Source organism: Mchenga conophoros, linkage group LG10 (assembly GCF_057382185.1).
Source record: "Mchenga conophoros isolate Kocher_MC1m ecotype Shallow Benthic linkage group LG10, M_conophoros_male_GT1.1, whole genome shotgun sequence".
In the NCBI taxonomy this organism is placed as follows: Eukaryota; Metazoa; Chordata; class Actinopteri; order Cichliformes; family Cichlidae; genus Mchenga; species Mchenga conophoros.
The window spans coordinates 14535693-14563082 of record NC_140535.1 but is presented as its reverse complement, the minus strand read 5'-3'; the positions used below and the strand labels follow the sequence as shown (position 1 = coordinate 14563082).

The 27390-nt window shown below is 41.8% G+C and overlaps 1 protein-coding gene across 2 annotated transcripts; it reads left to right on the top strand.

Annotated features, from left to right (window-relative positions):
• Window positions 1–197: 197 nt before the first annotated feature.
• nectin3b (nectin cell adhesion molecule 3b) lies at window positions 198–27086 on the top strand. 2 transcript variants are annotated; one of them, XM_085288632.1, is made up of 8 exons: window positions 199–407; window positions 6646–6993; window positions 7783–8082; window positions 9104–9221; window positions 9498–9649; window positions 20481–20625; window positions 24611–24713; window positions 25030–27086. In XM_085288632.1, the coding sequence occupies exons 1-8, from the start codon at window positions 329–331 to the stop codon at window positions 25192–25194; spliced, it is 1410 nt and encodes a 469-aa protein (XP_085144758.1). In that variant the 5' UTR covers window positions 199–328; the 3' UTR covers window positions 25195–27086. The 2 variants fall into 2 exon arrangements, with proteins under 2 accessions (XP_085144757.1, XP_085144758.1); XM_085288631.1 differs by lacking the exons at window positions 20481–20625; window positions 24611–24713; window positions 25030–27086 and adding an exon at window positions 11945–14681 and having other exon boundaries at window positions 198–407.
• Window positions 27087–27390: the final 304 nt, after the last annotated feature.

The following is a 27390-nucleotide window of genomic DNA, read 5'->3' as shown; positions in this document are numbered from 1 at the left end:
TATTTATTTATTCTGTGAGAAGACACATAAGGGGGGGAAGTGATTTGATGAATCAATATAATATGTCGGGTTATCAACAGAGATGACGTAATGTGTATACTAATGGAGTATTCCTTTAGGGGGAGGTTGCTGTCGAACCTCGACAAATTACCATTTACATCAATTGTCAGGTGAGCCCCCAGTCTCCCCGCTCCACGATCATAGATGGTACAGTCCGCATGCAGTTCGGAGTTGTTGCTGAGGAGGTTCCACTGTTCCGCACATACTGTTAGATTGGCATGCATCCTACGCTTTGGTCCTGTGGTAGAAGGCTCCACGGCTTTTGAAAATGTTACCGTCTTCTCAAAGGAGTTACTTCAGACAGCAGAGGAAGGTTGCATTATTCCTCCTTTTGTTCAGTATTACAGGTGAGTGCTGATTTTGTGTGTGTGGTGATTTTTGGGGGGTCCTACCAACGTTACAGAGAAGTTTTGTGAGGAGCCTGCGTGAGTGTCTCGCGCATCACGGATAAATTTCAGTCGGCAAAACTAGCTGCCGCCGCGTGCTTATTTGAAGCCGCAAGTCTAGCAAGTTTAGCCGGTGGCATTTAAAGCCCCAAACTTGGTTACAAGTTCACTCCGACGCCTCGGGAGTAGTAGCTAGCCAGCGCCACCACAGCGGATGCTGGTGCGAACCCGGGCTGCCATAGAAACAGTCCGGAGAAACCGCCGAGGAGCGCGAGCGGTGATAGTCAGTCAGATATACCGTCCGCTACACAGCCTACACTTAGGTCACTGCAGACTCAGTGGCAGCCATATTAGCTCCCGAAACAGTTTCTGTTAAAGTAACATGATGCAGTGAAGTATGTCACGCCAGCTGCTCGTGCAGAAATGTTGAGGAACTTCAAGTCGTGTCACCAGAGAGGACAATGCTAGCGCAGCACTCCCCCCGCCCCCCTCATCATCAGGTCGGGATGAGGGTCAGCCACCATGTGCCTGCAGAGGAGCCTGAGCTCATTATGGTTTAATCAGGGAGTGGGGAGTTTCCTGACTCCACCCTGAAGCACGCCAACTTTGTGCTAAGTGTTGACTCAAAAGCACGAATATGACAGTGTAGCTCTAACCCTGCCTCTAAACTGCTTTAATCAAGTATGATGCTAAAACTATCTGCACAAAATATACTTTTTTTTTTCCAGTTGAACATCTATAATTAAATCTTTGTCATGCCCAAGAATAATGATGAGCTGCAGCCAGGTATCCCGAGCTAGAGTGAATCAGAGCAAGCACTTTACTTCACTCAGCAATCTTTCCATATCTAAAGGGCCATGAGACTGACTAAACGCATCAACAAAGTAGATGTATACACTGCTTAGAGGGGGGAACAAAAAAGCAGGTACACATGCCACTGTAGGCTACCTGTGTGGACACACCAGCACCATATCCCTGTTTTGATAGCAGAGGGACTCTCTTGTAGTTTTGCAAGCAGACCAAAGAAAGCTCTGGTCTCCTACACTACACCAAAACACAGTGAAGCTCCATAACTCTCTAAAGACCTGACATGAGTTTACTGACTCACTCTAAGACTGCGGTACATTTCAATGAGAAGGTTGACCTTGTCTTTGTTGAATGCAAAATAGATGCATATACATTTATGGCTAATAATGTTTAGGCCTTAAAGGGAAATAAACATAAAATATGATGAATAAAAATAAAAAGTAACCAGACCTATCATAGATGTCATAACAACATGTGGAGCAGAAGTGTTAAGTACAAGTTCAGCAACAGGTCTGGTGCTATGTGTTTGAAAAAATACACCAAGAGTCATGTATGGAAATCAGGCTTTCTCTTGTAGTTTTGTAGAAAAATAATGTTTTTGGGCATATACTGATTTCAGTAAAACAGACTCTTTGCCTTTACTGTGGGCTAGTCACACCTCTGAAGGCACATTCCGAGGTAGGACCCCACAATCAAGATAATTTGTGCTTGAGCTTCAGATAATCGGGTTCAACAGCCAAAATCATCATGCCAACTATTCTGCAAAGCTTCCAGAACAAACAGGAGGCCTCAAACTTAGCTTAGCACCTCAGAGAGAGGCATGTGGGCATATCACAGAGTGGTCACATAAATTTTAAACTTGTAACAATGTGCTGTCATCAACATGTTGTGATTCTGAAACAGTTACTTTTATTGTGTGGGAACTGCGGCTGTAGCCATCAGTTGCAGCAATGCTCTGCACAGTTTTCACCATGACTAATGATGTGTCCCATTTGACTTGGATATCAGAGATGGGAGTGACAACTCCAGAGTTGAACATGTTCCTGTAGTAAAAAGCAAGGGAAAACGGCAACATAGAGCCATTCATGCATCACTAGCCATACCCAGTGGGTTGATGCCATAAGGCAAATGCAGAAACCCGGGTTCAAAGTCAACCTTGAGATTATGTACTGCCCATCTTCTGCTGGGTGTTTCTTTCCTGCCTTCTCTTCACTGGCCTATCACAATAAAGGCTCAAAGCACAAAAAATGTATATCAAAAATAAAATTCTAACTGGAAATTCAGAAATTTTGACTTCAAATGGCACACACAATAGGTTTATCTGTGCTTTGTTTATTTATCTTTTATTTATTTTTTTTAGGGTGAGCAAAGTGCTTCTCATAATTATTAGGCAACTGCCATTATTATGTGTATGTGTTTGAATATGGTGTTTATGGCAGCATTTTCAAGTTTAATATTCAAGGTTTCAGTTTAATATGAAACATTCAATATTCATTGTTTTATTTTCAATTGTGGTGTTGGATTTGTACAGGCAACATAAAAATGTAACTTTACAAGACATTCTCCAAACGTTCTCCTGGAGTTAAAAGAAAAACACTGCAACATGCACACAAAGATTAGCTCAGTGTTGAACTTGAATAGCTCCTGCTGATTCACCACTGATGGACAGCCATTTTAAGACGGAGTCATTTGAAGTAAGAAGTTGATGTGACTATGGGTTAAGATCAGCTTATTAAACAGGTGTTTAATGCACTCATGTCCCTCTCTACAAAACTGGATTTCCATCTTCAGTTCTATAACCATCACCTATTATATTGTGATTTCCACTTTTAACAAGACATGGTGTCCTGTACCAAGATATTGCTGCCACACATGTAATGCCCAATAAAGTGAGAATGAGTAGCAGAATGTCCCACGGGAGCAGTGTGTCCTTGATGCCAGGATATCTATAATCTGTTTTCTGCTCTGTGTCAATGAGAGACTGTGTTGAATTTGCAAAGCAAACTGAAAGTGTCTGAAGATTCTGCTCTTTCTGAGGATTTAAGGATTGCAAGATCAAAAAAAAACACTTTCTTTTGGCTGTCTGAGAGCATCAAAAGGAGAGGGAAGGAATCGCTATTATGTGAAGATAGACTTCACATAAGATTTGATAGACTTTCTCTTCACTTTTTTTTTTCTTTTTTTACTCCGAGTTGGAGAAAACGAGGGCACGCTTATGTAAGGTTGTCGTCATGTCACGAATAAAAATTTAATGCAGTCGCTATACCTCTCCATTACACATTCAGTGCAGGAAAAGTGCTGCTTTCTTCCTTCACTATGCCTTCACTCATGCAATTTAGTCAAGTCATTCAAAAGCTTGTACAACGAGCTTTCTTTTAACTCCAGGAAAAGGTTTGTTTACAGTGTGCTGTACTGTAGTTACAGTCTGGCATTTCACACAATGTATTAATCAATATTGATATTTATTTCTAAACCTTGTTGTGGTGACATGCATCTCGTGTCAAATTAAATGGCTTTCCCTTGTTTCGAAGATGCTCTGTTTGGGGGAACTTTCTAATTAATTTGAGCATCTGAACGAATAGCAAACATTTGCTGTGGGGTATTCTTTTATGTTCTGAACAGCTTTTCCTCCCTTGAGGAAGTTGTTAACTGTGTGTTAGGCGAAATAGGGCATACGCCTGTTTTAGAGTAGCTCGCCTGCTGATGGTTGGTTTGCAGTCATCCTTATCCATCTTGTATTTGTAATTTTTTCTTATTTGCATAAACATGTGGTGCCTTCCATTTGTGAATAAGCTCAGTATGCTTGTAGAAAGGAATAGACATAGCTTACAGTCACGCTTTTAATGAATCATTTTACTCTCTCCAGAGTAGTGTAGCATTGTTTGACAGAAAACTGGCTTCAGATGGCAGCAAACCTCCATGTAATGAGCTTAATGGTAATGATTAAATCATAGTAATATTTGAAAGCAATATGAAAATGTTGTTAGTTTCTTAATACGAGTAGATAAATAATTCACAAATGTTTGAGCTTCGATGAGATAATGTCATTTTGTATCCGTCAGCCATAAAAGGCTGATGGGGTATTGTCGTCACCCAAGTTTGTGAATGCAATAACTCGAATGTGGCGACGTAGAATTTTCAAATTGATGCCATAGGTCTTTCTAATAAAAATGACATCGATCTCAAGGTTAACGGTCAAGATTTCTGAAATTCTTGTGAATACATTAACTCAAGAACAAAGTCATGTAGGATTTTCAAATTGATACAGTAAGTGCATCTATTAAAGATCTTGGACAATTTTAAATCTCAGTGAAATCTTGTGGATGTGATAACTTGAGAAAAACGTAGGACTTTGAGACTGATAACATAGGAGACTGAGGGGTAGCGCTGGCAGTCACCAGTATTTTTCCATTATATTTATCCTGAGTATTGATGCACCAGTTCCAGCAGGTTTTCTTGGTCTATTACATACACAGACACACACACACACACCATGCTGCCCTCTCACTGACTCTTGGTGCGATTCTTTTCAAGTGACTTGTTCCATTCTCTCCAGTCAACTAGCAGTATGTTAAACAGATGGCAAACAGAGTCTCTCCAAATGGTTTTGATTGATAAATAAAACAGAAGGAGCGCTGTTTGGAAAATTTTGGACTTTGAGGGAAATAAACACAGGGAGACAAACGAGCCGTTACACAAATGTTGCTACAGAGCAGTGCTCGCCAGAAGGTTTCAGAACCCATTATTTTAGCGCCTGAAGAACCAACACGTGGACCTGATTGCAACCGAGGGTCAGTGACATAGGCCCTAAATTATATCAGGATATTTCTGATGACAAGGAAAAGTGTAAGCAAATTCATTTTCCATTTTGTTTCCAAAGCGAAACTCTCATTGATGACACGCTTCCTAGTTTAAAGTGTTCATAGCATATTAAAGTTCTTAAATTGCCTGTCAGTTCCCCTACTTTACATGTCATCCTGTTTCTCGAATATAGCTACATATCTATGTTTTCAGCCAAAAGTGCAAACAAAGAAACGCTAAGGGCACAACAATCTATACTGCAGTTTGTAAGGTAGATTATTCTATGTCATAATGACAAAGTCACATTATAAGCAACTTAACTTTGATTACAAGAGTCGTCTGTCATCTGGAAGTCCTAATGATTAACTTGTAATTAAATGAATCTTAAATTTTAGTGAAAACTAGAAAAACTGATAAATAAGTACAGTGTTGTTACACAACTCAAAGGGCTCCAGTGACGGTAACATTAGAAAACAGATATTTGCTTCTCATATTGTAGGGGTAGGAAAAATTCCTTGGGCCTTTTTGAGGGAGATTGGTCAGAGACGGAGCTATTTTTTTGGCAAAACAACAATAGAATATTTGAAGTCCGTTGCCAAGCAGGTTTTGATTTATGATGATGTCTTCCTGCTGGCAGCTTGTTGCAATTAGCGTAGTTGAAGGCATTGGCAGTCCTGCAGTGTTGTGTTTATTTATTTTTTATTTTTAAACCAGTAATTCCTCTTTTTTGTACAGGAATCCTGATGGTGCATTTCCTTCCCCTGTGTTTTATATGACTTCTCTCTTGCTTTTCCTCACGCTCAGCTTTCTCTTCTCTCATCGATGATGTCATCATGTTAGCATATCTCTTCCCTTCACCGTTTCCTTTTTTTTTCCTTTCCATTTCCTCCTTCTCTCCCTGCCCGGTCGCAGTCTGTTGTCTTCATATTTCTTTGACCTTCCACAACACTGAGCTCCTGCTTTCAAGACATGCCACATTTCTGACAAGCGCAGGTGACAGAGTGCATGGGTTAGTTATATTTGGACAAAACGCATACAGGCAGCCTGCTTTGAAGTCCTGAATTCAGGTCAGGAGGAGGAACACTGTAGAGACAAAACAAACTCATCAATGGGAACACTGAATCACACAGTAAACTGTATTATTTGTTGAAGATCCGAGTGTCTGCTGTGGTAGGATCAAGTTTGGATTCTAGTCTGATACCCACAGATGTCAGATAGTTCTGTATAGATATTAAATTGATTTTTTTTTTTTAACTAGTAAAGCCAGAAGTAACACCAGAAATACCCTCTTCTCAATGGAGGTATGATAGTATTTTTGAATTCCCACATAGTTTGAGCACAATGGCTCTGGATTCTGTACTCATTTGTTTTTCCGTCTTTAGTTGCTTGAAGTTTCGCCAGTTAAGAATTCAAAAACAACACAAAAATAGTTATTAATAGCTAGTACCATTGGGTTCATCAAATAGCTGCACCTCTGACTGGCCAAAAAGGTTGGACTCCCAGGACACTTCAGCAGGTGTCCTTAAACCCTTGTTTACAAATTAACAAGGTGATTTGTATATCAGTGTTATTTTGTGTGTCTCTTTGGCAGGTGTGTGGTGCAGCCAGGTGGTGGTGCCTAAAAGAGTGAGTGCCGTGCTGGGGAAGAATGTGACATTAGAATGCAGGGTGGAGGTTGGCACAAACCTTACTCTTACTCAGAGTTCCTGGGAGCGCCGTCTGCCTTCAGGCTCTGTCACAGTGGCTGTGTACAACCCGGAGTTTGGCACCTCCATCCCTCCAGAATTCATCCATCGTTTGTATTTCCGCTCACCCTCCTCCCATGATGCCACCATCGTACTGGAAAACGTGGGCTTTGCTGATGTCGGGATCTATACCTGTAAGGTAGCCACATTTCCTCTGGGAAATACTCAAGCATCCACCACAGTCAGTGTACTTGGTAAGTGTGTGTCTTCATTTGATATACTTTTCTTGAGAAAACACTGGCTTTCCTTTAGGCGGTTTTTGGTAGAGATAAAATAATTAGATCAATTATTCAGTTTTTATGTTTCTGTCCAAATCTTTTTGGGAGGAAAGTTTGTTTTTTGATCTTTAATATTTATGCTCTTTTGTGTTCAAATGTTCAATGTAGGTAATGTGTCCTCCCTCGTGCGTGAACAAATGCTGTACTCTACAAAATGTGCAATCATGCATTGAATACACTGAAAAGGTCCAGAAAAAGACAGAAAAAACGAATTTAGTCAGCATCTACTCCTGATGCTTGCATAGAAAGCTTTTATGTGCAGGTTAAATCTTGTGTTTCTAGTTTTGTGTTGCATTTATAAAACAAATTGTCATGTCTTGTGATATTATTTAACAGAATAGTACTTTATGTATGTTTGCTGTTGCCATTATTATAGTGAAGTGAATAGAAGCCAACAAACGTAAAACAGAAATCCACAGGATCATCATAGATCGTCCTCCAATATATCACACATTGCAGAATTGCGGTCTTTTGAGAGTCATTTAATTAGTTACTCTGCGTTCTCAATGCCTAGAGTGTTCTTTGTTTTCACAGAACAGATCACAGGTCTAGCTGCTAACATTAACTTGGACAAAAAGGAATAAAATGCAATTAATTAAGCAGGAAAAATATCAGTGTACTGTAAACATTTGAAACTCAGTAAAGCAACCTCAAAGTCTTTACTGTTGTCTCTGTTGATTCTGTTTTCACTCTTGTTAATAACAGTGGAGCCGAAGGTTTACGTGTCTGCTGGTTCAACTGCACTGATTGATGGTGGCAATGAAACTGTGGTCGCTACTTGCATCGCTGAGCGAGCCAGACCACCTGCTGAAGTGTCCTGGGAGTCCAACCTTTTTGGCCAGTCAGAGGTGCAGCTATTTGATGAACCCAATGGTACTACCAACACACAAGTGCGTTACATCTGGCAGCCTACACGTCATGTTCAGGGCAACACACTCACTTGCGTGGTCCGCCACCCAGCTCTGCAGAATGACTTCAGGATCCCCTACCAGCTCAATGTGCAGTGTAAGTGCCTTGTGAGTGATTGGTGTGGGCTAACAAATTAAAAACTGAAAGAATAATAAATATGTAAAGAATGTGTTTAATAATTCTGTTCCTGCCAGAGTTAGTAAGTTAGTAAGAGAAGATTTTGTGCTGTAAGATTGCGATAATCATTAAACCAGTTACCCATTGCACTTGTGGTGTCACAGCTTCACTAAATTTAAAAAAAAAAAAAAAACACAAACTCCAAAAAGCTGATTATGTTTTAATATTCGTTGTCTAGAAAGTGTTCTCTTCCAGTCAAATCCCATAGATGCCACAGTAAATGTACTCAGCGTAGTACAGCTATTTCGCTACGTAACATGTGCTACCAACTTAGGAAAAGAGTAAAGTGACCACCTCCAAAGTCTTTGTTTGACAGATACTTTTTTTTTTCTTTGCTCTGATTTACTGCTTTGTGACATATGGTAACTATAAAGGATTTTCTGCTCATTCACTGAATGCAACAGTGGAAAAAATGTGGCAACAATTTTTGCATGTAACAAAATCTTTTACTTTGTAATAGTATATTTGTGTGAAACAAATGCATACCAGCAGAAGAGCCAGGGTGGTGCAGATGACTTCTCAGAAACCTTGTGAGCACCTTAATGAATATATTTGTGCAATGTCAACACAATATTTCAGTTACATTATTTTCATAATGAATGTGCAAATGAAAACGGTAAACCGGTAAAAATGGGGGGGACACTGTTTCATGGTTGCAGTTGTGTAGTGTTGATGGTTCTTTTAGGATTGTGAAAAACGTTGCAATATACAAGCACTCATGAATGTTTGCTTCTCTCTGCAGATTATGTTTATAGATTATCTAGCATCTTAGTGCATATTTGCAAGCTTATGTCTTTAGCCCATTACTGACCTCAGACTCTCTATAATGCTTCAGACAAACCAGGAAAATGGTTGTACTTGGAGCACTGTTCTCTAAGGCCATTTACTGTGTCTGGCCATTTTGTGGTCATGTCACATAATTGCTTTTCTCTCTCTTCAGTTGCTCCTGATATCTCCGTCGTTGGGTATGATGGAGACTGGTACGTAGGCCGGGAAAATGTTCAAATGACGTGCAAAGCCAACGCTAACCCGCCAGCTCATCACTTCAGATGGATCAGGTATGAGTATCCGTATGTCTGTGTGTAACGTTTACGGTTTGTCTGGGATTGAAATTGACCCAGCGGGCCAATTGCTGATCGAGCTAGGTTGTATTATACTCTGATATTTTAGTAAGAGAGCTTTACATTTGATATAAAATAAACAGTAAAATGAAGGTTTTCACATCCTTGAAATAATTTTCAAATGATAATTTATTATGCTTTCCTCATGAAATGTCCCAATCAATTGTGTGTCCCTCTGCGTGTCTTAAGGTTTCTGTCTCTTGTGTGTCACAGGTTGGACAGAGAGATGCCTGAAGGGGTGGAAATGATAAACAGCACTTTGCTTTTCCTGCGTCCCCTCCAGCGGAATGACTCTGGCGTTTACAGGTGTGAGGTTGCCAATGACATCAACCTCCGCAGTCGGGATGTGCGTATTCTCATACAAGGTGAGCAGAGTATACACACCGGAACAAAGCTGACTCCTAGTGCCTTCTCTTCCCTTAGGAAGCATTGTGCATGTTTGCACGTCATAGAGGGTATCGGTGCCTGTGTCGTTGTCCTTCAAACTGAAATGTGACACTATCACTCTCGCTCGTTCTGTACATACTGACAGTTTATCAAGTAATCACCCATGGTACACTGTGTTCATACTGATATTAATACATTTGGTCTTAATTGCATGCTTATTAGGCTTGATTAACATTACGCCTCCAGATGTTCAAAAGAGAGTTCCTGGGCCAAACAGCTGCAAATAATTTTGGCCTCTTCAGACCACAGTGCGCTGCCTCTGCTCTGTCCTGCTGGCTTGGCATCTGAGTGCGTCGTGTCTCTCTGTTGTGAATGATGAGCATGTTCCTTTGGTTTCACAAAATCTGTCTTGCCAGTGGAAGCTCTCTTTCTGAATGAAGTTCTGATTATGATGTGATTTCCTTTTTCATCACTCTCTCGCCTCCTTTCTGTGTTTCTTTTATCCCTGCATGTGTCATGCAGTGAGAGGCAAAAGCCTGCAGCCTCACTGTGAGATGATGTCCCAGATTCATAAAACATTAACTAGTTCTTTTCAACTCCTATTTATTATTTATCATTCATATTTCATTTTCCTTTGAGAGACCTGTACGGGTGTTCACAAGCTTATGCATGTTGGTGTACCCTCCATTGTGCGTGCGTGCGTGCGTGCGTGTGTGTGTGTGTGTGTCGTGTTGTGGGTGTACTCATCAGTTCACTCTTCATGGAGTTGTACATTTCACATACTTGGAGACCACAGACCTCCGGGTTCATGTGTTTGCTCTTTCAGATGTGAATCTTTGCCTCACATCTGGCCTGGCACCAGGGTTAAAGTGGCAGAGCAATTTTGCAGCACCATTAAAGCTTTTAGACTCAGATTTTTTCCATTACTCTAGCTTCTTATAATTATAGCCTTTGGCTTGTCTGTTTGTGGATAAAAACCACTAATCCATTACATTTTAAGGTTGGTGTTCTATTCGTGGAATAGTGAAAGTTTATACTTGAAAAGTGGGGTCTTAAATGTATGTTCTTGATCATTTAAAACATATACCCAAAATAATCTGCTTATACCATTGATAACCCCTACAGACTGCAGAATTTTAAGGACATCACTGGTACTGTTTGGTGTTTCTTATCATGTAATCAAGTCACTTGTTTCTCTCTGCATGTAGAAAATGTGCTGAGCTGCCATCAGCATGTGCAAATACTTTGAAGTTACAAATTGATTGAGGGGACAACAGGGACAAAGCCTGTTGTCATATTTTATTTTATTTTTTAGTTTAAATTAATACAGAAGTAGCTGAAAACATGACCTGATCCTTTTAGACAGTTTCTAAAGACTTTGATTTATGATAGAGATAAATCCATAAAAGTGTTTTCAATGGGTTTTTTAATTTAGCAAAAATACCCAAAGTTGTAGCCTATGAAAAACAAAGTGTTGAACACATGGCATGGCCTGATTTGCCCAAAGTAAAAGAATGCACATTAACTTAAAGATTTTAAGTAACAGTTTGAGCCATGTCAGGTCTGCTATCGCTGTCACCTGCTTTTTTCCTTTTTTGATCACAAGAGAATAGCTGTTATGTTGTGGTGTCTCGTTGAACTTTACAGAGATCTAGTGCTATGATTTTTGGGTACATACAAACTAACTCTTAGGTACAGTAAACTCAATCCCAATAAACTCCATTTCAAGTGGAATGGAGTATGTAAGCACAGCATACTACACCACATAGAAACACAGTGCAGTGTGGTGGTGACATTGCTGGACATCTGTGTGCATTCCTGTTTTTCTGCGGTCAAAGAAACAAAGCAAACTCAATCATGCAGAATTTACTCTACAATGCACTCATTTTTCAAATAAGCATAGTAAGAATGAGAATTCGGCTGTCCATGTTGGCAGAGAGTATGCTTTTATTGTTAAGAGCATCTGAAAAGACATTACTGAAAATCAGAGTATGCTTAACAATACACATAGTGAGGATATAGTGATTAGGACAGGTTTTTAGATCCAACTTTTCTCATTAATCCATCATCTAATAGGTGACGCCATTGTTCTCTGTGATACAATTTTATATTTACTTACTAATCTGTAACAGTGGGAATATGCAAACCTGATTCTGCTATAGTTTTAGATGTTTTAGTCAACCTCTTCCTTCTTAGCAAAATGTAGTTGGCATTGACATTCTGCTTCTGTCTTTCACTCTTTATCCCCCCCTCACCCTCCTTCCTTCCATTAGATCCTCCCACCATGCCTTCCACCATTACCACTCCTGTCCTAACTGGCTTCTCCTCCACTTTTGTGGATGATAAGGGCCACGTCCTTCTGAGCTCCCCCACACTTGAAGCCCTTCCCGAAAGTAATCTTGGTTCCATAGTGGGTGGGGCCGTGGGAGGGGCCTTATTCCTCTTGCTGCTGCTGTCTCTGGTTGGTGTGTGTTACCTACGGAAGCAGCAGACCTTTCATGGGAACTACTACACCAAGCAGTACCTGGGCCCAAATGATCTCCAGAAAGCTCCCACTCAGCACGAACTCCATCCTACCAAAGCTGGCAGCAGATCTCAGCATCGGGACCATGATCGAGAGGAGTGGGGCGACCGCCAGCTGAAGCAGGAGCGGGACCGCCGCCACCATAGTGACTATAACGGAGAAGAGTATCCTGTTAATGGGTACACTAGGGCAATGAGGGAGAGCAGGCGCCACAGTCATCAACAGAATCACCATCATGAACACACACAGTATTCTAGTCCACAGCAGGCCAGATGTGTCAGATACCCTCATTCACCCAAACTACAGGGAAACGGCTCCCCCTACATGTCAGACGACTGCTACGATAGCGGGCCCGACGGTGATTATGTATCTCATAAAGATGGCTCAGTCATTTCACGCAGGGAGTGGTATGTTTGACAAGGTACCTAGTTCTGCAGGAACGAAAAAATGCAACATGAGTTGGAAAGTTTTGTTTATCAAATTAGGGGAAAACACATTATTTTCTTCTGTATGCACACACAGCATCTCTGTGTGTTTTGTAGTTAACATGTTTTTTTTGTTTGTTTTTTTTTTTTCTTTTCTTTTCAAGCGTCCTGGATGACACTTGAGATGTAATGTATACATTTCTGTTTTGAGTGTGGGCAGCCTGTGGACGGTGCGTGTGCGGACTAACAAAAGAGCCGATGTATGTGTTGTCTCAGCCTTACAACATGGACTGCTACAGCTGATTGAGTATAACTAATGTGTTACTGAGCAGAAGCCCCGGTGGCTTTAAGATCACGCACGATTGTCTGAGAGAAGAGTTTTTTTTTCACAAACTCTGCCTTTTGTGTTCATGTTGCTTGTACTCATTTGTTTAAATGAACTCTGGCCTCTTAGTGCAATTAGATGATGTCATGTAGTTATTGCAGGTAAATCCATAAAATTCAGATGGTCATTTTTCTTCAGTAAGACACAGCTGAGCCGCCGTACATCAGTTTATTTAAAACAGGATTTGTCTTCCTGAGAAATCTGAATTCCATTTTGACTAATTACCTAAACACACTCTTGGTCATAAGATTTATTGAACTGCTGTTTTTGCAGGATTTTGTAATGGATTGCTGAGTCATCAGACCTTTTTTGTTTTGTACTAAAATCTTAGGTAAATCGCAATGGAAGAACTGAGCTTGAGGAGTTGACCAGTAAGGTTTTGGCACATTTTGTGTAAACCTTGTGAGCGTTTCTCCTGCTTGTCCTCAGCTCGTCTTTTATCCCAGTGATGAGAGAGCAGGCAGGAGGGCTACATGAATGGGGCACAGTCTGCTGTGCCAGCACACTGGGTTTGTCATATCGGTCAAGCCTTGAAGCCTGGAAAAATATTTCTCTAGTTTATCATTTTTATTAGAACTTATGTAAGCTGCTGGTTTTTGGGAAGAGTTTCAGGTTAAACATTCCCTTTAGTTAACCACATTATCATGTTGTCTATCGGATGATAATGGATCTCTTTGAGAAGTTTAAGCCTGGCACTAAACCAGGACTCTTGGAATTTCAAGAGCGCCATCAGCAGGGGCATTGTTTAAAGAGGCTACTGTATGGGAGCCACCGTAAGCTGGCCTCTTAGTATTTTGTAGCACAGAGAAACCATGCAGCCAGTACACACTACCACACTCAACCACGTTGGACTGTTTGTCTACTGTGAGTAATCTATAGAAACAAGACATGACTGTGTCACAGATCTGTGACATGTATTGTTTGGAGTGTGCGGCCGCATGCTCAGATATTCACCATTTCATTTACAATTTAAACGTTTGGTACTCAAAAAAAATTTTTTTTTAAAGTGTTATGTAGTTTTTGTAATGGCTGTGTTGTCACTTTCACCTGTGATTATCAGCACTTTTGACTAAACTCCACAGCACAGGAGTTGGAGACAATATTTTGTTGCCATCATCATTAAATCTTTAACACAGTTATCCTTTGAGTAGCTATTAAATGATAATGACACACCCTATGATTTTTTCTTTTCCCCAAAAACATGTTTTATTCATTTAGAACCAGTCACCTTTTATTGCCAATCAGGACTCTCAAAAATCACATGCCATACCAAGAACTGTGATTAAACTGCGGAGAAAGCATTGTACGTGTTAGTGTCATTGGGCTCTGCAGCCCCAGTAGTTCAGGAATCAAACAAAGCTATAATGGATTTAAAGGTAAACTTAGGTTTTTGTAGAAACGTAAAAATTAGAGTATTTTGGCACATGTTCACCAGACTGCATGGAAGAGATCTGACTTTTCTTTCATATACACTAGATGTGAATACTTGCCAACTTTAGTAGTATGGTTACTTATACAGTATTTTCTGCCAGATGCCAAATCTTTGTTTAACTTGTGTATATATATGACGATGACAGTGTCTCACATTTGTATTACCGACTAGATAACAACTGATAATTAGCTTACTTAAATGACTAATGCATCACTGTTGTAAACGGGGGTTTTGTAGCCCGAAATAGGGGGGGGGGGGAGGAAGATGCTTTAACATTAGAGTAACAGTTGTCAAAATCGAAGCTAGTTAGGTTATAATGAACCTTCACAAATTCTGTCAGGATGTGAATTTTGTGCAGTGGATCGGCTGCAGTTGTCGTCATGAGATTTGATAATGCGCCACTGTAACTATCAGTCTGAGACTCTGGCCCCTGACTGTGTTTCATGTTGTTTTTGAATGCTGTACAGTAGAAGTAATTTATAGACTGAAGGTGCACATTTCTATGACTTCCTGAAGGTTGAATCATGTTCACACTTCTGAAAACTGAGCATGTTTTCTTTTCGCGAAAGGTTTTAATTTGCACTAATTTCCTTGGTAGAAAGTAGTTGAAATGAAAAAGCATTTATAGGGGGGGGTCTGCACAGCTAGGTTGTAATTGAGAATGTGAGTCTTTGTAAATTGGATGACTCTTTAATGGAGGTGTCACGGAAATGTACAGTTGGTCATTTGTTAGCCCTGTAGCCTCATTTTGACTGAATAATTACATGTATTGGTCCGCTGCTGACACCTATTCAGTCTGCCCTTCTGGTCACTTTCACATAAATGCAGAAACTAACAGGAAGCACGGTAGCCTAAACCCTTGTTGTGTTTGCTCCTATGCACTAAAACGGAAATTCCTCTGATCGATAGACTTTTTTTGCTTGGCTCGTCAGTTTGAAGCCCTGCACTTGGATTAATGAAGTACAGTTTTACTGTGACATTTTGTATAGAGATCAGTCATCAATATCCTTACCTTGAGAAATGCCCTTCACTTTCTGTTGAGAAATACACACCTAGTGCCTTAGATATCTAGCAGAAATGTGTTTATCGTTTACCTGCGTATGTAATGACCTGATGTGTCACCTCTGGGTTTTGATTTTCATTGCATTCTGTATTTTAGGAGGAATTCGTAGTGCCAAATTCACTCTTTCTGCCCTTTTGTGGCAGTGAAACGCAGTATGTTTCCAAACCTAAAGGCATTAAGAAACAAAAAAAAAAAACAAAGCTTGAATACATCTGGATGTAAAATGACTTGCATCCTCTGTACTGTTCTGTCAGGGGTTTTGGTTTCTGTATAGCCACTGTTTTTTTTGTGTTTTTTTTATTCAGAGAAATGTATAATTACCTTCAGTCTCAAATTGTCAATGAAAAGCACCTTGCAGTCATGTTGTTTGGTTTGGTTTTTCAGGGGGTTTTTCTTTTTTTTGTGGGTTGTTTTTTGTATATACAGAAAATGTACATTTCTTGAACGAGGGAAAATATTTATGTCATCAAAAGCAGTCAAACATTATTTTGTCAATCTCTTTGAGATACTTTAGTTCAATAAAGCACCTTAGCACCTGTGAATTCTTTTTCTTTCTTTTATTCTCTGGAGGTTTTTGAGCTTCCTATTACTCAGACTGCTCAGTCTCAGCCTCTTTGTTCATCTATAAATGACATCATCTCTAGCGCCGTAACGCGTAATGCTGCATAACCTCCCCCCCCCTTACACACACACACACACACACACACACACACACACACCTCAAATCCAGTATGCATATGTGGGACACCACAAATGATGTAATTCCCTTTTTTTTTTTTTTTTTTTTTTTTTCCCTTCCCCTCCTTCACTTCAACTGATCCTCATTACACTTTAATAACAAAGATTTCTTTCGGATGTTACCCTATTACGTTTGCCATCTGGTTAAATACTGATCAGTTGATCTCCAGTGGTATTCCTGTGGTCGGGGGAGACCCAGCACCTCATGTGCTCGAGGTTCCCTCATTAATAGTCCTAGTTTGCGTTGTTTCAGGACAGAAAGGCCCTGCGCTCCCCTGCAGCACCTCTCCTTTGTAAATCCACCACCTTCCCACCCCCATGTCTTTCTCCCACTGTCTACCAGCTGGTAAAATTAAACGCTGAGTGTTTCTGACTGGCCCAAAGTCCCTGCTCTCCAGCCCGTTGACTGTCCCCATGGCAACAAGCTCATCTGGAGCTGCTGATGGAGGCTGTCGTCCTACGAGCTCTACCTGGCCACACAAAGTAGGGGCCTGCGTGGAGCTCAGAGCTGGGCTGTGCTGTTGTGACAGCTCGTGCAGACAGACTGAAAATGGCCCATTACTCCCTGCAGCACTACACAGAGCTCTTCTGGCTTATAAGGACATATACAAGTGTGACTCAGTGTTGCGCTGGCACTCTAGGTCCTCAAGACGTACTTGCCATAAAAGTCTTCATCAGCTGACCTGTCTTGTCTCTTACAGATCTTATCATGGTCACAGCAGTTTCTCATCCTGACCTTGAAACAGGGCAGTGTGAAAACGCATGGGGAAGCAGCTCGGTGGCAGTAATGATGTCACCCCCCAATGCTTGAATTTGTTTGAGACACTCGTGCAGAAGATCAGCGGATTCGCTGCCTGCGACACAACAGTTTCCAAGGATACTTTTCACAAGACACAAAGGAGTGAGCGAACGTCTCAGGCAGCGCAGAGGGATGCAGCTCTGACAACTGTGAGTGAGGGGAGAGACTTTGATATTAACTCCCCAGCAGAGGTGGCATCACATTGTAACTATCACAAAAACTCAAAATACTGAAATGCTGCTCTAACCTCCCCCCCCCCCCCCCCCCCATCGTTATTACACCAGCATCTGCTTCCCAGGGGGGTCTGTTGTCTAGGCAATAGTGTGACCCCTGAGCCTTAAGTATCGGTGGGAAGGGGGGCGGTGTTTGGCCAACTCGCTCTGTCTTACTTCTGTTTTGGCCAGAAAGGGTCCGTCTGAAACTGACCTCACTGATCAGCATGTGCTTCTGCTGGATTCACAGCAGCATTGTTTGTGTGATGAAGTGCTGAAGCGGGAGAGACTCGAGAAGGGACGGTAAAAAGCCGGATCCCAGTGTGGGGCAGTTGATCCACCACTAACACCAGTAATCCGAGGCCCACCACCCCTCCCCAGAATACATGGTATTTAAAACAATGAGGAGAAAATGTCAGGGCGGAACATGCAGGATTGTTTCTGAGTACAATTTGTCTCGATATTTCTTAGCTAGAAGCATGCACGAAACACTACCTCCGTTAATGAACTCCTACAGCTGCTCCATGCGTTGTGGCTTTAAAGCAGCCACCCTGTGCAGGTCCCCTGAAAATGTCTGTCACAAGGCATTAAAGCAGCCGGCTTGATGAACTACATTTTTAAAGGCGTTTTGATCAACTCGAGAGGCTCTTGACATAGTTCAGCAGCCATCAAAGGTAATCGAATGGTTATTAACCGTTAGAGGACGGCAGGAATGGAGGAGGCGGAAGAAGTGACTTTCGGGGGTGAGCTCAGAAATCCCAGCTTGTTCAATATGCATCATAATTGAACTGTTATTTAGATTTCTCATCTCAGCACATTGATTTTTTTTTTTCTTCCCCTCTCAAGAGCTAAATCAAGGGGAATTGACCATTATGTTTATGCCTCCTCTGTCACCTTTTGTCCTTCAGTTCCTTTAGTGTCCTACATTTGGTTTTATACATTACTGTTGATTTGCCAAAGCTTGCTGTTTTGCGAGTTTAATGCATCCTAATCACGATTAATCCTTAATCCCCTCTGTGGACAGCATGGAGCATATGTTCTAACAAAGCTAATTCAACACTTTGATAATACTGTTACACACACACAAGACTGAGGTAAAGCAACGGATGGATTCAGTGTTTTAACCCTGACAGTGAATTTTTAGTGAGTAACAGAGTTTTTAAATGGCATTTTTATACCTCAGTTAAATTGCAAAAGCCCTTTCATGAATACCAATAATACAGGGCTGTCCAGTACAGACTCGGACACAGTAAAAGGCTACTGGGAGCAAAGTATCAGCACTTTTTTTTCATGGCCAGTAGTGTTTGTTATTTTCTTTTTTCTTTTGAAAAGAGAAACTGTCTTTGTAGCTGCTGGGAAATATACAGATGAGAAAACCATTATTAGTTTCCCTATGAAAACTAAACTAAAAAGTATTTCCCAAGTGTTGCTAAACACCTAATTCCAACATGCCACTAACACGCATGGGTCCTGAGCATTCCCACCCCATTCTTCTTTGGTGAATCTCTCAACCTCCTCCAGATTTGATTGTCTAACGGCATGGACCTTGGTTTTCAGTTCACCCCACAGATTTTCAATTTAAGTCAGGGCTTTGTGCAGGCCAATCAGTACCATTTATTTTGGTCCTCTGGAGGTAGTTCTTCACCAGGAGTGACATGTTTTAGGCCACTGTGTTAGAAGACAAACTAATTAGCCAGATCCAGTTTTGCTGCTGACTGCTTGAGGTTTTCTTTTGAAATTGTCACACATCCATGTTTATTTAATCTTTCCACATCTTTCCAAAATCTTTCCACCTTGATGAGATTCCCAATTCCCGGCGCACTGACATGTCCCCCACAGTGTAATACTCCCACCACCGTGTTTAACTGTGGGAATGGCGATCTTTGAGTTGTACCCTTCTCCTCTTATCTCTGTGGCCAAAGGGCTCTATTCATGTTTCAACTGACCAAAGATCATGCTTCCAGTATGCATAATCTTTCTCCAAGTAGTCCTTTAGCATACTTCAGTCTGGACTGAACAATAAAGGGTTAAAACCCTCAGTTTTAACTTGATTTTACAAAGTAAAATCAGATCATTGCACAGCTGTGGTTTGTGCAATGGCTCAATAAAAAGCTCAGTTTTGGGGAGCTTGTTATTGTGTGCAAATCTAAAAGTAGTAAAGGGGTGTGTCACAGATTTATGAAATTTATTTGTTTAACAAGACAAGTTGTAAGAAGTGCAATAATGCATTATGGTGGGCTTAACTGTTCCCATACTAGCCTACTAGCTTAATATTCAGCATGTAGAAATGACAGTGGTACCCATGTTAAAAATTCAAGGATGCTTGTTTCAGTTTGGAAGTGAATAAATAAAGAAATAAGCATATAATGAATACAAATTTGCAAGGCAGAGTTGGGAATCACAAAATTTCAACTTTCCGACTCAGATTTCAGAGTAAGTTGTCACCAACAGCCCAAACCTAACATATCTGAATTACTGAAATGACAAACAGCAAACAGCCATATTTAAAAGGCAGAAAGCATCAAAAGTTGTTATTTCAGTCTTTACTTCAAAGACAACTTCAACCTTCACAGCTGTTGAGATGGCTGGTAGTGTTTTAAACAAGAATTTGCTGGGTGGCTAAATAAAGGCTAATCAGGTAGGCTTCTCCAAACATTTTGCATGCGCGTGACTTAGAGCTCAATCAAATATAGTGAAGTAAAAACAAACAAAAAGGGGTGCCGACCTGCAAAGTGTAGGTCGGAGGGGTTTTGTTTTGATTTCCTTTTTGAGCAGTGACATTTTTCTCCTGACTCTTTTTCTTTTTCTACAACTGTTTGATAATTGAGTTGATGCATGTGACAACCAATCACAGCTGAGCAGTCCTCTGGCTGACCCAATGTAGCACCAACCAAAGTGACAGCAGCAGTTTGGACTCTCATACTGTAGAGAAGTAGTGCTTCTAATTATAGTCAGATCTTTAATGTGGGCAGAATATTATCTCCATAAGATAAGTAAAATAAACTGGAACAACTTAGTTTACTCTCCTTACCTCTAGGTCTAAACTGCTGTTGCTCTACTCTAATTGTCTTTATGGGTTAAATGTTGTAAATTGGGACTATGAATGAGAATCTTTGAATCGACGCCTGACTGTGTGTACACTTTGATTCATTCACTGCCAGGATGTTAGTGGTCTGTCATCGTTGTGTTGTTGGTGGTATCCTGGACTGTTCTCTGTCCTCTCTGTCTCAGACCAGTCTCAAGCAGAGAGGTCAAACTCCATCACCGTGGCAGGAGCTGTGATGGGCGCAGTCCTCGCTCTCTTCCTCATCGTGGTCTTCATCATTGTGATCCACACCGCTCGCAAAGCCCAACCACCGGCCTTCACAGACAAAGTGTAAGTGGACCGAATTACTCATGTCGCATGCAGAACATGCTCAGCTGGTTAATTAATTGCATGATACAGTGTGAGGTGATGGGAGCCCACCGGTGGGTTCAGGGAGTAGCTCCCTCCTGCTGTGGAGAATGCTGCAGCGGTGTGCGCCCTGGAGCAGGGAGTCTGCGGGACAAGGTTGAGGGGTGGCGGATAATTGCTGTCTTGGCAGCAAGCCCTTGTCCTATTTTGTACAGTGCACCAGCACTCATGTTAATGTTAGAGCAAAGAAGAATAACTCTGAGGTTAAATTATTTACAGGAGGAGCTGGGTCACCCTCTGCCAGAGTCCCATGACCAACATTAAAATCTTTGTGTGTGTGCCTTCTTTGTTTTTTATACTCTAAGAAAACAGATCTGAGCAGCATCTTATACATGTTTTTTGCAGACAGAGATGAAGCCTGGGAGGTTTTGATTAACACTATTTTTGACTTTGAAGTTCATGTAGCATCTCAAAAGGTATGTTTAATGTGTCCAGCAGTGCTCACAAGCCTAATACCCCTTATATAAGAAACATTGTCGTGTACCTGTGGAGCATATCTGCAAGGTTGCATGCAGGCTGATCCTCTCATCCATCCCTGTTAGTGTATGATTCAGCATGAACACTCCACTCCAAGTATTTCTCAAGTTAGGCAGCTATAAGGGCTAAACGCAGTCCTGCAGTCTCTTTAATACTAGTGGTTTTATAGCCACTGCAAATATGTCAGTGACACACGGAAAAAGTGGCAGTAATTCAACAGGTTTGACCAGCCCACAACCCCCCACTCTCCTACCTCCGCTCCCCCCCCCCCCTTCCTGACACTATGACACCCCCCTTCTCCAACCCCTCTCTCAACAGCAGGACATCCTCCCCCCTCCTTCCAATCATCTCCCAGTGTCACAGTGGATCAGGTCAGGAGGCAACTGAGGAAGCTTCGCCCCAGGAAGGCAGCAGGCCCAGACAAGGTGTGTCCGAGGATGCTAAAGGCGTGTGCTGCTGAACTTGGAGAGCCGCTACAACAAGTCTTCAATCTCAGTCTGTGACTGGGGAGAGTGCCCGTCCTATGGAAGACATCCTGCATCGACCCGGGCCCCAAAAGGAACCGGCCCAATGAGCTGAATGACTTCCGACCGGTGGCACTGACGTCACATCTTATGAAGACTCTAGAGCGGCTCTTCCTCAACCTCCTCCGACCACAGGTACAACATCCCAGGACCCACTACAGTTCACATACAAGGCGGATGTCGGAGTGGAGGATGCCATCCTGTACCTCCTACATAGAGCCCACTCACACCTGGACAAGGGAAAAGGCGCGGTCAGGATCCTGTTTCTTGACTTTTCCAGTGCCTTTAATACCATCCAGCTCTGTATGCTCCATGAAAAACTGAACAGGATGGAGGTGGACCCCTGCCTGGTGGCTTGGATCTCCGACTACCTCACTGACAGACCACAGTACGTCAGGCTGAAGGACATCACGTTTGACACTGTGGTCAGCAGCACAGGAGCACCACAGGGAACTGTGCTGTCCCCTCTTCTCTTCACCCTGTACACCTCTGACTTCTGCTACAACTCTGAATTATGCCACATTCAGAAGTTTGCAGATGACACGGCCATCATGGGGTGTATCTGGGATGATCAGGAAGAGGAGTACAGAAGTCTGGTGAGGAACTTCGTCACATGGAGTCACACAAACCACCTGCAACTCAACACCTCAAAGACCAAGGAACTGGTTGTGGACTTCGGGAGGTCCAGAGAAGGTCCACTGCCGGTTCAGATAGAGGGGGAGGAGGTGGAGGTGGTCAACAAGTACCTCGGGCTGTGGGTGGACAACAAACTGGACTGGTCATGCAACACAGAGCACCTGTATAAAAAAGCCCAAAGCCGACTGTACTTCGTCAGGAGGCTGAGGTCTTTTAACATCTGCAGGAAGCTCCTGAGGATGTTTTACCAGTCAGTGGTTGCTGGAGTACTTTTCTATGCTGTGGTGTGCTGGGGGAGCAGCACAGCAAAGAAGGACTCATCCAGGCTGGAAAAACTGATCAGGAAAGCTAGCTCTGTGGTCGGCATGAAGCTGGACACTCTGGTGACAGTGGCAGAGAAAAGGACACTAAAAAAACTGCTGGACATTATGGACAATGCTGGGCGTCCTCTGCACACGGCCATAAACAACCAGAGGAGTCTGTTCAGTGACAGGTTGCTTCTCCCAAAGACAAGAACCAACAGACTTAAAAACCTCCTTTGTCCCACACGCCATCAAACTGTTTAACGCCTCTCTGGAGGGGAGAGGGAGGGGAAACAGGAGGACAAAGGAGGGGGGAACAACTAAGCTGTAGTGCCTCTTCACCTCACTGTGCAATACTTTTTATTAATAGTCAACGGTGCAATAGACTTCAATACTTGAAATGTGCAATTCCCTTGTATTCTTATTCCTATTTATTCTATTTATCCCTTTCGTATATTTTATTTATATATGTCTCTGTATTTATAGATGTGTATATATATAATATTCTGCTCACGTTCTGTAACTTCTGTCGGTGCTGTGCTTTTGGAAACCGAATTTCCCAGAGGAACCCACCCGAGGGATTAATGAAGTTTTATCTTATCTTATCTTAATTACCAGGACACAAGTATGTGTTCTGTCATCGTCCTAAATAAGAACACTCAGTCATTTGTTCCCTCAATCCAATTTTATTCTCCCATGTAAACATTTACATCCTAATTTCAGCGACTGCGTCGTCAGAAGAAATCTAGTGTACATGCTCCCAACTGCGCCTCAAAGGTGCGGCTTGAATAACGAACAACCCATCAGCCTCTGGGTGCAGGTTCAATGTATGTAGCCCGTGTGTCAGGCTGGTCAATGCCACGACAAACTTAGCATCTTAAGTGTGACCGTGGCTGGAAGTCCCAGTGGAACAAGGCATGGGTAGGGGGAGGAGGAGGCTTCATCACCTCCTTCATCACACGCAGACGTGAGAGTAAGACGGCGGGTCAATGAGAAGCTCTGACTGTAATCGGTCACTTCGAATCCCAAATATGAAAGAGAGACTCGGCATTAAGTGACACACAGTGTTAGAAAATCGATGCCTGTCATGACGCTGTGTTGTGAATGGCTGAGGTTTGTTCTTAGGCTTCAGTTTAGCAGGCAGGGGGATTTCAGCCAGCGAGGGAGCGAGTCTGACTTCAGCGTCTTGCAGGGGTTTAGAGGAACAGCTGTCAGAAAATGTTCTAATTTACTCGTCCGCGTGGAAGTCCGTCACTTTCATACACCTGCTGTCATGTACACTGAGCCATCTTCATTTAATCATCTGTAATAATGGATTCCAGGGCTTCGAGGAATACCCTGTCTAGGACTATTAAACTGCAGGACTTGCAAGATGCATTTAAAAATAAAAAGAGAGGCAAAATTTCATCAAGTTTCAGACATGCAGTATCTGTACGGTGGCCCTCAGGTGCAAATAATAAAAACTATTTGACGAAACACACAAGACAAACACAACCACAGCAAAAGGCGAAAAAGTGCATCATCATTTTGTGATTTTTGTTTGTTTGTTTTTGTTGTTGTTGTTGTTTTCTGCCATGTTTTCTGAAATCTTATGCCTTTGTGTTGTTGTGTTTTGCACCTCAGGGCCTCTGTAGGCTCCGATGTTTTCCACAGAGCGTCTGTTTTTCATCGTCTCCGCCTAAAAAAATTCTCACATCTTTAAAGCTCTGCACATCAAGTTGATTTTGCTGCCTCTTCTGTTGTGAATCCATCTCAAAGTTTATCGCAGGATACCATAAACAACATCAATATGCCTCAGAAGGAACTCGTTATAGTGGCTGCCCTTCAAATTTGATCCAGTAAATTGATTTTGTACCGATTTTATCTATCGCTGATCGTTTTATTCTGTTTCTTTGCGAGTACAGTGTTTTTCCACTCTGAAATTTGTCTCCATTGACATTTCTTCTTCCCCTTTTTCTTCCTCTGAAGGATTGACCTTCCTCCGACACACAAGCCGCCTCCTCCCTACTCTGAGAGAGCACCGGCTGTTCCTCTGGGAGTCCACGCATCACAAGTGGCCTGGCTGTGTCAGGTAAAACCCCACTTTCTTTTTACAACCAGCTGAAAGTCACGTATGTGAATCATGACAGCTCTACACCACAATTATTAACACTGAATGAAGCGCACTGAGTCACAACAAGCAGCAGTAACAACGAGCTAACTCATGTCATAATCTGTTTATATTAAGCAGGAGGCTCTTTGGCTTTATTAATTTAATATGTTGGAGAGTTTGATTTTTTATTTCCCTGTCCTTTTTTGGAGTCTCACACATTATAGAGGCCTAAAGGGTGACGATGATAGAAGATGATTTAGGTGATGATTTGGTTTTTTTTGCTTTTAATATACAGACTCGCAGGGCAGAGCACAGGCACGCGGTCACGGAGAGGCAGCACCCACCCACAGCAAGGCGGGGAGCCCAAAGCCCCACCCATCAGCGCTCCCGTCTGGAGTGGGTGTGTCATCAGAGTGGGACAGACCAGGTGTACATCAACCACCGTGAACACTACGTGTGAGGAACAGTTCCAATCGCAGTCCACCAATCACCCGGCAGTCACTCTGCCTGAGCAGCAGCGAGCTTATAGGCTTCACCTGATTCACAGAGCCATCAGTCCACAGAAGGAAGCGGTTGGTAGTGTATGAGGAAAGTGTCTCTCTATATGCAGGCTTTTTTTTCTCCTTAAAACATAAATCCTTTCTGCTGTACGCTGGCTGTCACCCGTAGACTGTACAAAGAAGGTGGACATTGTCATGTTAGCTCCTTTAAACCAAATCTCACAGTTGCAGGCAGATCTGAATATAAAGCTGAGGGACACTGCAAGCTCATACAGTAGAAACCTGTCAGTCACAAAGTAGGCTCACATTAAAGCGTTTATTTTTCATACAAATGGGGACTAAAATTTACACAAACAACGTTATTTAGTATCATCATAGATTGAAAAGTAGAGCCTAAAAACTCATCAGATAAGTGTTCACTGAGGGCTCAGCAGCTGCTTTCCCATAGACTTTTATGAAACCGGATTTCTTTTGAAATCACAGGCTTTCTTGCTGGCTGTTAAAAAGCATTTTTAACCCTGGCGTCCACATATGTGGACATCACATTTTGGGTTATTTAGACCAAAATACTACATTTTGCTTTACAAGGGCCTGATATCCACTTACGAGGACATTATACTGCTACTGTTCGATCGAAATTTTAAAGGAATATCCTCATATGTGGCTCTCATTTTTCTTAGAAACAAAAATAAGGCACTCCTAAAGACACTCCTCCAACGCAAAAGCTACATCCATCTTTCATATACAGTCTATGGTGACACACTCTTGTCTATACAGTAAATATGTAGCTATAGCCAGCAATCTGTTAGCTTAGCTTAGCACAAAATTAGAGATACTAGGGGGAAAAGGGCATTTCACAAAAGGTCCAACTATTCATTTAATTACCTTTTGTTATAAGTTCTCAGTGTGTATTACTTAGGGTACCGAAGTGCTTTAGAAGAACTAACTGCATCAGTTTATATGCCTATACATGAGTAAAAGTGGTTAGAGACTAGATTAATGTCAGAGTTAGCCTGCAAAAATAAAGTTTTCTTTTTTTTCTTTGTTGGAGAGCATAAATCCATATTCTCAGTCACATCACCAGACCAAACTGTGAGGTCCAGTGAGACTAAATATTCTAGCTGGCAACACAGACATAAAGGGATTAAAGTACTTCTATCGCAGCCCTGTTATGTGCGGTTGTAATGTTATGATGCTGTTCTTTTTTAGGAACAAAACATGTAGATTTGTAATCCTGTGGAGACTTAACCTACCACAAATCAGGGAAACGACGATATGCAACAGTACAGATTACTGTTTTTTGGTTTCATGTGCACTGAAGAAAGATGCTTGCATTGTTTTTGTTAAACTAAAATAGATTACATAGTTCATAATCCTGTAGGATATACAGTGTCTGATTATTATTGTGAGGAGCCAGAGAAAGAATATTTTTAAAGTGCCATTATAACATTTGGCAGGGGGGAGGGGATTCCCTGCTGATACGTGTATGCTGTAGTGCTCACATTCCTCCACTGTGACTAGATGGTTTTGAGCTATTTTTTTGACTGGCGTATGTATTAAAAGTGCATATTGTTGCCAAGTGTGTTCTCAGTTGGAAACATATCAAAACCACTTGAAAAGCTATAGGAATAGAAGAAAGAGTCTACTGAATTGCTGTGTGAAGACAGAACGCTCCAGATGAGGGTGTTCAGTGACCTTTTTAAAGTAAACACTCTGAGAGATGGAAGCTCTGAGTCACGACACGGGGAAACAAGAGAAGAAGTCCTTGAAGATTTGAAAAAGAGTTTGTAGTGACGAAAAGAGTTTGGTTTTATTTATTTTTTTAAGGGAAATAAAAATCATCTCAAGGTCACAGTCACATTGCAATTACTGTGACGCCCACATCAAAGAGAAAAGCTCTTATTATTACCGTGAGTCAATGATGTGTTGTTTGTGCTGTGGAAAGCCAGAGCTCACGTTGTAATGACACCACAGTGAGGGTGGAGATGTTTGAAAGAAATCAGTGATTTGTTTAGATCAGTCCTCGTGTTACGGGCTCCTGCGAAGACTTTCCTAGGGTAACACCTAGTGGACAAATGGGTCAGCGCAACCCCCGATAGAGCGTGTGCATCACTGAATACATAATGCGACGCTTGGCTGCTCCTTGTCAGAGAGAA